At 50.2% G+C, this 12052-nt stretch overlaps 2 protein-coding genes across 4 annotated transcripts in view; one reads left to right on the top strand and one right to left on the bottom strand.

Moving 5' to 3' along the window:
* Positions 1-3541: 3541 nt before the first annotated feature.
* NANOS1 (nanos C2HC-type zinc finger 1) lies at positions 3542-4707 on the top strand. The gene has a single exon (XM_086752386.1). The coding sequence runs from the start codon at positions 3649-3651 to the stop codon at positions 4435-4437; it is 789 nt and encodes a 262-aa protein (XP_086608512.1). The 5' UTR covers positions 3542-3648; the 3' UTR covers positions 4438-4707.
* Positions 4708-10218: 5511 nt separating this feature from the next.
* The window catches only part of EIF3A (eukaryotic translation initiation factor 3 subunit A), a 33160-nt gene continuing 31326 nt past the window's right edge, over positions 10219-12052 (bottom strand). For all 3 annotated transcript variants that reach the window (XM_086751903.1, XM_086751902.1, XM_086751901.1), the window contains one exon: positions 10219-11502. In XM_086751903.1, the coding sequence (XP_086608029.1) occupies positions 11261-11502 (242 nt within the window). In that variant the 3' untranslated portion in view covers positions 10219-11260. The remainder of the gene's footprint in view (positions 11503-12052) is intronic.

Below are 12052 nucleotides of genomic sequence, written 5' to 3' on the forward strand. Positions count from 1 at the left end.
AAAGACCCTTTTGAGAACTCGCCAGCCTCCTGGGGGAGCTTGTCAACATCTCCCACATTAAATAAAAGTCACTTTAACATCCACAGGGGTTTTAAAGAAAAGCTGGAACATATCAAAGCTGCTGGGATGGCAAGCTTCATAACGTGCACAATACATCAACACTTACAGACACTAAATCCTCCTCAGCCTCAAGGGAGCTAACAGTCCCCCCGAGTAAGCTCTTTTTCCTAATGTATCTCTGAAATGAACTGCTAATCTCCTCTCTAAACTTGACAGCTGTCCTGCATGCACTCAAAACCCCCTGTGCTTAAATCCTTCTATCGTTCTTGTTAAATGACTTGTTAGATCATTTTTCCTTTAACATGAAGAAAGAAATCTTTCCTCCGACCCTATCCCAAGACCTTACTGACCTGCTGTTGGCGTGCACGACAGCAGCACCACATTGCTTTGGCCTCGCAGGTTTCGGAGGCTTCCTGGGGAGGCGATGATGTCCGGGGACACTACAGCCATGGCACATAAGGGGAGCACTGCCCAGACAGGCAGTCAGCAGCCAGGCGTGGTTTGGTGACCCAAAGTGTCATGGTTCCATCCCTTGGGAGCACGATGGCAGGTACAAAGGTGTCCACTGCTGCAGCTCCATAGCTCTGTATTTTTTTACAGACATATCTTCCCAGGAGCAATTCTGGGCTCAACAAACGGCTAGCGAGCACTCCCATACGGGTCGCCCCAAGCAGATTACTCACTCCCGGCAGACCTGACGGCTTCCTGCACTCATTGCTGCTTAAATCTGTGACACGGCTTCTCGCTGCTGTGAGGGATGGCAGGAGATTTTCCCCTTCGCTAGGCAAAGTTTGGCCCGTGGTGTTGAATTCATGGTGCCAACAGTTATTTGTCACTTCTGCTCCAGCTGCCAGTTTCCAGGGTTGCTGTGCAGGCTTGCCACGAAAACTCACATAAGACACCTGTGGTCTTACACTGTCAGAGTCCTTACAAGGGCTGCCAAAAGGGTGGTTTGGGATAGAGTCAGAAATAGTCCCGACCTCCAGTTGAGGACAAAGCAGTAGTTTTTCATGCAGTCCTCAACGTTTCAAATGAAAAACATTTTCAAAGAACACCGAAACGCCAATGCTGCATCCTTCCTAGAAGCAGCTATTTTTCCATTAGCTGTTCATGACTGTATTTTTTATTTACTGTTTGAAACTCTCTGATGAAAGAGTTTCACCGAGACATTGATTTGTTCCGACGCCAACAGCAGCATTCCCTACTCTTGCACCAGCACTGCGACATGCCACCCAACGAGCGAGGTCCCTAGAGGTCTGATGACGCCCGACAGCTCTGCAGAGACCCAACCCCTGAGTCAAGCTGTTGTGTTCAATATCCGGAACGTGAGGGGCTATTTGCAAAAGTCCAGACAGGGAAAGCAGCGGAATAACTTTTGCAACACACCTTGTACGCTTGGATTGCCGACGCATGTGAGCTGTGCCGGAGCTGTCAGTTAAATAGAGGGTGCTGTTGCAGCAGTGCCGGTCACGGGTATCTATCCTTCACAGTATTTCTCTAGTGCAGATATTTTTTACGCTGCTTTGTGTTCTTCATCACTCCCTGCGTTAGCAGTGAGGGGGAACAGGACCATTTTCCTCTCTGCCTGTCCTACTTCATGCTACAGCATGAATGATTTGAAATCACTCTCCAAGATTTCCTCTGAGAATGTTTGGAGAAGATGAGCGACAACAACTGCCCCAGGATATGATGCTCGACCACACTGACGGATCACCCTGCGCCATTTCACCCATGTTACCTCTGCCATTCCCCGCTGGCTCCAGCACAACCTGCAAGCACTCACCGCTCATGAAAACCAGGCATTTATGTTCACACATCCATTTGTGTTCAGAGAGGCAGTGCCCCTGTGCCTCACTGGCCAGGCCCTGAAATGCTCCACTGAAGAGAAAAAAGGCCTGTCATTTAACTGGGCCTCGGAGAAGGGCTCTAGGCTGAGCCTGACACCATGTAACTGTGAAATGTCCCTGTGGTCACCTGCTGCAGAACCGTGTCCCACCACGGGCACGGCTCTGGAACAAGATCTCTTTTGCAAATGTTTTCAGTACGGACAGGAGCCCCGTTTTCCACCTAGAGCATTCACGCTCTGAAATGCTGCTTCCAGCTGTCTCTGCTCCCCACAGCTGCCCTCATCGTCCCTTGGTCCACGGCACACCCGCCTCCCACCAGCTTCACGGGACTGGAGGAGCGTATCAAGGCCTTATGGCGCAGGAAGCCATCCCCTGGGGAGGTGATTTCTGATACCTGAGCTTATGAAACCTGCCAGCTGCAGCTGCAAACAAACCACATCATAAAGCTGCTCTACCTGCCAGGTAGATTTGTCAGACCTACAAATCGAGGCCGTGCACAGGGGAGACAGATTTACCACTGACAAAACTCCACCCACGGTGCTCAGCCCAGCAGCTCTTACCAGGGGCTGGAAATTAATAGGATTTTTAATTGTGGCTGCATTTTTAACTCCTCTTGCCCAAATGGAAGAGCACACATGTGATGCTTCCCGGAGGAGGACGTGGTTTCTGGGGGGCCAGACCAGATGGGAATCACCAGGGGCAGTACAGGGGACTTGGGTCCCCTCGCCACAGCCCCGTGTCCAGTGGCATGGCACTGATCGGGGGGCCGGAGCTGGGCCACCGAAACCCGGACTCGTCAGGCTCGTGGGGTGGGAGCTGCGGGACACCCGTGCCCACTCCACCACCTGGGGTCCCTCGCACAGCACCCTCTGCGTGAGCCCACCACGCAATGCGCCAACAGCCCTGGCGTAGGCTGGGTCTCTTCCTTTTTTTGGGTTGAATCTACCCAACCGGTTGCACACACCTGAGTGGCATCCACGAGTGCGTGTGCCTCACCTGAGACCCGATCCAAAACTTTTATTCACTTTAAATAATAACAATCAAACCCACTTATTGGGAGGGGCCCAAAGAAGAAACCACCTCTGTGCCATACCACTTACTAGCGCCTCTGGGAAGGCACCTGTTGCCCTTAATGAGCATACCAGGTACTAATTGCTTTCCATTTTGGGTTGCCCACTACCAAACGCCTTTTATCCTCGCACGGCGCTGCTGAAGATGGAGAACATGACCCGTGTCAGCGCTCTGCCCGCCGCCGCTCCTCCCCGGGAGGTCTGCGCTGTACCGGATCCGGCCCACAGGCACCGCTCCGCCACCCCTCCGCTGCTCCCGCTCGCCAGCCGAGCCCCGGCCGTTTCGGGGGGCTATCTGGGCCCGGTCCGGCCTCGCCGCCCCTCTCGGCCCCGCGCCCCCTCCCACCACACCTGCGCGGCCAGCGCGCGCACCCCCCCCCCCCCCCCGCCTCCCTTCGCCGCCACGGCCCGCCTCGCCGCCCGCCTTCCAGCCAATGAGCGGGAGGGGGCTCTGGCCAGCGGCCAATGGGAGCGCGGTAGCCGCCCCCCTCCCCCTCCCGCCACCGCCCCCTATTTGAGGCGCGGCAGCGCGGCCGCGCGCTCGCAGAGGCGGCGGCGGCGGCGAGCGAGGAGCGGGGTGCAACCGGTGTCCCGGGAGCGGACGGGGGCGCGGACGGGCGCCTAGCACCGCGCTCGGGGGGAGCGGGAGCTCCCGGGCGGCTGCAACCCCCATGGAGGCTTTTCCCGGCGGCAAACTGGAGCAGCACCGGCACCTCCCGCCCGTGGAGCGGCTGCCGGGAGCCCGCTACGGCGGGCGGAGTCACGGCGCCTGCGGGAACGTCTTCAACTCCTGGAACGATTACCTGGGGCTGGCCACGCTCATCACCAAGGCCGTGCGTCCCGGCAAGGGCTTCGGCGCCGAGCCCCCCGCCGTGGTGGTGGCGGCCGAAGAGGAGGAGGAAGAGGAGGAGGAGGAGGAGGAAGAGGCGGCGGGGCCGTACTTCGAGGGCGCGCTGGACTTGCACGACCTGGACCTGTGCGGGCATCACCACCACCATCACCATCATCACCACGGCGAGGGGCTGCTGGAGGAGCGCTTCGCCGAGTTCAGCCCCTTCCCCGGCCGCGCCGGCCCCGCCGCCGCCACCGTCCTCTTCGACTGCTCGGGGGAGCACCCGGGCCGGGAGGGTCCGACCCACGCGTGGGGCGGTGTGGTGGTGACGGCGGCGACGGGGCGGCTGCCCAGCCACCCGCGGGTTTCTTCTCGCCTCCTCAAACCCGAGCTGCAGGTCTGCGTCTTCTGCCGGAACAACAAGGAGGCGGTGGCCCTCTACACCACCCACATCCTCAAGGGACCCGACGGCCGCGTCCTCTGCCCGGTGCTGCGCCGCTACACCTGTCCCCTCTGCGGGGCCAGCGGCGACAACGCCCACACCATCAAGTACTGTCCCCTCTCCAAAATGCAACCCCCCAAACAGCTCAGACACCCCCGGACCGCCCTGGGGAAGAAGGGCCGTTAGGTGTGGGACCCCCCCGAGGTGGAGGGAGGCGACGCCGGGTCCCCTCTCTGGCTTGTTGCCTTTTGGAAGGGGGGCTCTTTTTTGGCGTGAAAGCGGATGGAGGGTCGGTCCTGTCGCCACTTGATCTGTTAAAGGTGGAGAATGGCGAGAGGGAGCGCCGGGCCGGGGGGGTCGTGCAGCCTGTGGCCCCCGCGGGAGTTGCGCAGCTCAGATGCACTGTATTTGTTTATTGTAAGAAAATATATATATATATATATGTGATTTTTTAATGGAAAACGAATGTATGGTGAGATCTAACTGGGGGTGGGAGGGTTTGGTGGGGGGGTCCCTGGGCACTGGCACGGCTGCGGGGGGTGTCCAGTGGGGCTGTGCAGCCAGGGGGAGAGCCGCCTTCTTGCCTGCTAATAGCACAGTATTTAATCAGGGTATTTAATCGGGATACAACACTCTGTGTTTCGGGTTTTAAAGTAAACATCCGAGTAATTTTCTTCACCAATCTTAAAACCGGGGAGCAAATTGTTATCAAACCTGCACCCTGTTACTTCCTTGGTGACCTGCCCAAAATCACAATGTCCTGCCTGGCACGGTGGGAGAGCAGTGCTGTGCCCCACAGTCACCCATGAACCGTTCCGCTGGCAAGCGTGGATGATCCCCATGTCTGATGTGCAGCTTTTGGGAAGGTCTGGGAGGAGAGAGCATCGAAGTGCACGCTTGAAAATGTAACAGCTCTGGGCTGAGGAGCGAGCTGAGCCTTTTCTGCTGAAGGAAAGGCAGGAGGAGTGGCAGAGAATAAGCTCAGACGCAGCTTGTGTTTGTGGTGTAGAACGGGGAGGTGATGGGAAGCCTTTGGAGAGAGGAGACCTGGACAAAGCAGAAAGCTGTGACTGAAGGAGAACGATGGAAGGGGAGACTGCATGTTTTAGAGAGAATGTGGCTTTAATTCATTGCAAGATGAGAGGAATCCACCCATGTTGTTAACAAATACCCTTAACACTATGCAGACTGTACAAAATGTAAGATTGATGCTGAAGACCTGGACCCTAGGTGACGACAGCTCCTTGGTGCCGAGTATCAGACAGGGCTAAGTTGCTTCTAATCCTCAAGAGATCAGAAATAGCTTTTTTTTTTTTTTTGTGGCTGAAAGGCAGGTGCCCAGGTTCTCGGTGCAGAGAGGATTAGGCTGTGGATGGCTTTACCAACACCTGGGGCACAGAGGGGTGCTCGGTGGCCCTGCCAAAAGCGGGGAGGTGACAAGAGCCTTGTGCAGGAACTGCTGGGGTATCACCAGGAGGGTGAGGAAGGAGGTGGAATCTGACAGAAAAAGGGAGGTGGGAAAGTGAGAGGTGACACAGGTTTGTGCGGATTCCTTTTGATAAGCTGCTCAATGGTGTGGGAGATGGGGGCTGGGAAGGAGGGGCTGGGGTTGGTTACTCCTCACTGCTCTTGAGTCACAGCTGCAGCGATTAGGAGGGAGAAACTGGTTTTGTGTAGAAATGTTCTCTTAAATATTCATCAAATAGCTCCAAAGGTGGTGTCAGGTCTAATTACCAAATGCAGCGGGGCTTGCATTAAGTAACACTTCCTAGTGGCTGCAGCTACCCTCTCCTCTTGTTGAATTGTCTCTCATTCTGTGGGGTTTGCACCGCGGGCTCCCCATAGCTGTTGGAAGTGTGTTTGGGTTTGTGATGCTTGGTTCATGTCGATTGTATCTATACCCACCACACGTTAGGATCCAGCTCAAGTGTGATGGGAAGAGTTCTCTCCTGTACTTGGGTTACCTCCTTGTGGGAGGTTTGAAGATCAACACATGCAGTTGACTGTTAGTGGACAGGAAAGCAAGAAAGGCCTAAGAAAAATCTTCCTGGGGCATTTTCTGAGGGGAAATTCTGGCCCAGCTGGGTGGGAGGTGTTCCTGGCAGTGCTTGCCGTGTGCCCGCCCCTCTGCTCTGGTCTGTACCGTAAGCTCTGTTGCAATGCCTGGAAATCTGCCCAGACACGAGAATACTCCTGGCTTGGAAGGCCCCGGCCTTCAGCACTGCCTGTTCCTCCCCTCTGCCTGTGTAAGAGGGGAAAAAACTGCTCCTGTACTAATGGCCTCTGCCTGTCGCTCCCGGCTTCCCTCTCGCCCTACACACATGCTGTGGGAAGGCTGAGAGCTGCACGGCATTGGGCATCTGACTGATGTCTTAACAGGTAAGGCGGTAGAGTAACAGCTTCAAAGGACTGGTTGGGGGGAAGAAAAAAACAACCCAGACTCTTCCAGAGAGGAGATGACAACATTCAGCATCAGCAAACGGCAGCAAGGCTCTCCAGTTGCTTTACATGCTCATTCCGCAGGACAACTTGTCCTTTAAAGGTTTATAAGTCAGTGTCTCACAAAAACTGAACCTTTAAGGCCATTTTGTTATTTTTTAAGTAAGCTGCTGTGATTTCCTGTGCACCAGCACACTCCTTGTGGCACTGAGTAAGAAGGAGCATCCTTGTTCTTGGTCACTCTGAAAAGCTGATCACAACTGAGAGTGCTTATAGTGTTACTCTGATTCCTCGAATCACTGGAAGCAATTTACATTGGTAACTTAACTCCTAGGAACAGCAAATGGCTACATCGGGAAGCAGCCCGGGGTGGAGCTGTTACGTGCTCCACAGAAGAGGTGTAAGAAAAGCAAGGCTGCTATTACTTTCATTTATTCTACAGGCATCTGCAAATCAAAAGATTACAGCCAGTCATTTAAACCAAATGTTTTATCTTCAGAGAATCACTTCATTACAGGGAAATATTCCTAAGCGTGTAAGTGACGGAATCTCTTCTGTAGTGATAATCCTGGTAAGAGGAATGAACACAGAGTATTGATTACCCTGTTATTATCCTCAGTTGATACCAGTCTTGGCAAAAAGCAAGCTACTTCTAATTAAAAAACTACTTTCAGATGCATCGATAACTTGATCCAGCTGAAGTCAGGTAAGTCTGTACCTGTCTTTAGTGGAAGTCCTGTCTGGACAGTTTGCTCTCTCTGTTACTGCTGACCCGAGTGCCTCAGGTAGCTGCCGTCGGGCTAAACCCTGATGGCTATAAAACAGCTTTGCTTCCCATAGATGTTTGGTGCCAGTTTGAGCCACCAAATGCGTAGGTTAACGTATACTGGAGACAGTCTGCTAGCAGTCACATGGGGAGGCAGATAATTAATTCTAATATGCCTGTAGTCTGGGGAAAACAGAAGAGTGACGTGCTAAACCTTCAAATGTGGAAAAAGATGTAGCAAGGCCACTGAATTGTCCTCCTGCCCAAGAGTGAAAGGACTAACAAAGCTTGAATCGCAGCAAGGGAGATTTTGATAAGCAGAAAGCACTCGAATAGTTTGCAGAATCTCCATCCTACCATAATCAAGTACATTCATAATTCTTTTTAAGGGCAAGACTGGACAAAGTGTGGAGCATTTCAGTTCTAGCTGGTCCTGTGATGGAAAAATAGGAAGGATCAAAGATACATTCCATTTAGGACAAGATTTCCAGTACTCTTCCCGTTTGAGATTGCTAGGAACTGTAGCTCCCCAGTGTGCTCCCGATCCTGCTCGTGACCTTGATGTAACCAAGCTGGAGTGGCACCACTTCATTCATTGCCTCTGCCCTGGTCTGCCAATTCTCACAAAATACTGATTTTTACTTTTTAGAACAAAGGCGCTTCAGAGAAAATACAGTTATAATATCTGTACCCTGCTTCTCCTGAGCACCCCAATGGTCCCCAGCCCTGCCCACCAGCTGGGGGTCACTGGGCTGCTCCTAGAGTAGGAAAGAAACAGAACTGTTCGTACCTGATCATCTGCCTTGCTCCACCCCTGGAGATCTGTTTAGTTGAGCAATATTTGCATCCATGTAACCAGCAGCAGCCTTAAGTCCTGACTTCTAAATACAGCATGTGACAGTTTGTATCCTTCTAAGGTTCGCTGAACATTTTAGATGCTTAACTGAATATGAATCAACCACAGCGAGGCTTGATAAAAGAATTAATTTGACTTCAGTGTTTTACAGGTAATGAAGCTTTGTGCTGATGTGTAATTACGGCGGTAGATGGAGGTTTTAGCTGTTGGGGTTGGTCAGTAGTGGTTTTTGATCACTGTAGTTAGTATTCTGTCTAAAATGATCAAGCAGTCAAATAAACACCCTGGCATGTCTGTAAAGCTCACATCCTGCAGATCTTTTCTTGAGCTGCTGAGCCTTGAGAATTTTACATGTGTTGGCAACATTGTCACAATCTCAAGTAATGGAAGTTAAGAACACAGCTTTGGGAACACAGGAGGTATAACCACTCTTTACATCTCTGTGATGACTGGAGAAAGGCAAATGTTGCACCCATCTTCAAAAATTGCCAAAAGGACCATCTGAGAAACTACACACCAGATGATGTCCCCTCAATCCCTGGAAAAATCATGGAGGAAGTCACCTGGGAGCATGTTTTTGGGCACATGCAGGAGAAGGTGCCTGCGACCAGTAAGTGTGGATTTACTGAGGGTAAATCATGCCTGAGTCACCTGCCTTCTACAACAAAATAACTTTGTGGACAAGGGAAGCAGCATTGGATGTTCTTCATCTTGACTTTAGCAAGGCTTTTGACACTGTCTCACACAATATTCTTGTGCCCAAGTTAGGATATTACAGCCTAGGTAAGCGGACAAGCAGGTGGGCAGAAAAAGTGGTTGGATGTTGAGGCCATCGTGGTTGATGGGCTGGAGTGGGGCATCGCAGGAGTCTGTCTGGGGAGCTGGCCTGGCACCCTTCTGAGGACCTGGAGGCAGCAGCAGGGTGCCCCGTCAGCAGGTCTGTGGATGACATCAGACTGGGAGGACCAGTCAATACACTGGGGCAGGGCTGCCATCCAGAGGGACTGAGACAGGTTGGGTGGGAGCCTGCTGAAATTCTGCAAGGAGAAAAGCAGAATCCTGCCCTGCCAAGGAAGGTGCACCAGGGGCAAGGGCTGGCTTAAGTGCTGCCAGGGCTGCAGCAGGCAGAAAGGTGAGCAAGACCCAGCAGATCCTTGGCTGTCTGAACGGGACTGTAGCCTGAGATGAGGGCAGAGAGCATCCCCCTCAGGACTCACCAGACATCATCTTGACTACTGCAGTCAACAGTGGAAGAGGTTGCCCGGAAATGTCATGCAGTCTCCATCCTTGGAGGTTTTCAAGACACTCAGAGTAACACAGCCTAACTTCACAGCAAGAAGCTGGACTGGTGAGCTCCAGGGCTCTCTTTTAACAGCAGTGATCCTGTACCACAGAATGCAAGGACAGCAACAGGTAGCTGAACAGCAGCAGCACCCACTACCCCAAATCCAGAAAGCACACTCTGTTACGGAAGAGCTGCCACTCTCTAGTTCCATCCTTTATAGGACTGTATGAGGCACAAATAAACATTTTTGTCTGTTTAGAAAATACTACTGTTCTGAAGGAAATCAGAATTCTGAAGGAATGAAGTGACAAGCTCCAAAGGCACAAAGATCTGGCCCTCAGAAGATGACTATGAGAGCAAGTTTTTTCTGGAGAAGTGAACAGGCCCTGGAAAGCTCAGAAGAGGACAGGAAAAGGTCAAGAGGAGGATTACAATTTTTGTTCACAAAGTTCACACATCAAAATGAAACTAGGTTTCTCAGGAAGAAACCATCCCAGGTGTTCTCACATTCTCCTTCAGCTGGTACAAAACAGGGATGCATACAGAAAAAGTTGTTCAACAGCTGTTTTGCATTAACAAACACTGCAGGAAGTTACTAAAAAGTTGAGACACCACAGCAGCTAACTCCTTAAGTCGTTTATTTATCATTGAAGAAACACACAGCAGCAAGTTCTGTGTTGGCTTCAGTATGACCACATAGTTAAATCGTTGTTACCGCACCCCAAAATTGAAGTCAACACAGCCATTACTACAAATCACTTTTTTGGAAAGGGAAAGAATTGACCCTGAAGACAAAGAATTGGGGGAAAATTCAACAATTTCTCCAAATCACACATTTTAAATATGACAATATTTATAAATCCTTGAAAGGCATGAATTATCCAGTAATGGAAAAAGCAGTTGTGATATTGGCAACAGAAAATACATAGCCATATGCTTACCAAAACACTTAAATTGTAAAAGCTTGAAGTTGTGTGGTTGTACACTGCAGCAGTATACATTACCGGAACAATGGCTGCAGAATGGCTGCACAGGTGTTATGTATTCAAGTAAATCTACAGAAAATATCCCAGTGTAGCTAATGCTCATAATGTTTATTGTATTAATTCAAATTTAAACAACTTACTGAATTTAGATGGTGATAAAATGCATCTCAGAAACCGCCTGCCCTCAAAGATACCTATGTAAAAGAGGGCTTTCATATTTTTTCTATGTTTCTGGCTAATTATGGAAATCGATTTAACTCTGCTTCTTCAATAATTCCACTGTGTGAACAGAGGTGTTTTCAAATGCATGTTCTGTGATGATAACACCCCATTCCAAACTAAGAAAGGCTAAAAATAAAAAGGTCAGCCTGTTTTGGTGCGAGATAGAAGCATTACTCAAGACAGCTGTTGGGCTTGCTTCTTTTTATTCCAGCCACAAATGACCCATGAAATAAGCATCATTTGAAATTTCAAAAACCGGCATTCAATTTTCAACCTTCTGCTGTGAGTTTTGTGCATGATCAATCTATATGAGTAAGTAATTCAAGCTCATGCTTTCATGTTACCTCAAAACGTTTGTTAAAGAATTCCAATTCAGAATGTTTATAAGCACAAATATAATCCATGGATTTGATCAAATCAAAGCTAAAACATTGGTTAAACTCTGTGATTTTCACTTAACGTCGTACAGTGGTCCACCCTTCTTCATCTGTCTCATTTTTAGTGCGGCGAAGGGGCTCACGCTCCTTTTCTGTTTTCCAGGAACCTTTCTCCTTCTCCCCATCTCTCTCTCTATCTTTTGATGCTGGTGGAGGAGCAGAAGCTGGAGCAGCAGCAGGAGCAGGCGCTGATCGCCGAACTGTTTCACGTTCTTCTCCACGCTCTTCTCTCCTATCATCAGCACGCCGCCACGAGCTTGCTACAGAGACAGAAAGACAATAAAATAACTTTGTCATGCTGCACCAGCAGCCTGCAAGAGCTTAAAGAAATATACCCAGCACCGACAGTCTGATTTACTGATTCTCAATCTCACCAAGAGGAAACATGATGATAACAGGCAAATGCACAGTTTAATTTTATAGTGAAGTAACGGACAGGAACTACTCAAGCCTCTTTTCAGATTCAGGATTGTTGTAAGAAATATTTCCCTCACATTTTAATGGTTTTAAGAAATGAGCCAGAAATTACTTTCTGGGACACCTAGCTTGATAATTTAAGTACAAGAACTTCATTCACCCCGAACATAACCATACTATGAAAACTGCATAATTAAAATATTGTCCTTCTACTGCAGATGTGAAATGCTACTATGATGGAAAGGAGTACAACCAAAAAGAAGTTAAGACTCAAGGAAGAATTCTTAATTACACTAAAGCTTCTTACTATTACATTTCTTACACAAAGGGAGTTTAAATGGCTGAAAATATAACTTATTCTCATTTTACCACACCCTAGTACTGTCAGAGCAA

This window comes from Chlamydotis macqueenii, chromosome 7 (assembly GCF_036417535.1).
Source record: "Chlamydotis macqueenii isolate bChlMac1 chromosome 7, bChlMac1.mat, whole genome shotgun sequence".
NCBI classification, from domain to species: Eukaryota; Metazoa; Chordata; class Aves; order Otidiformes; family Otididae; genus Chlamydotis; species Chlamydotis macqueenii.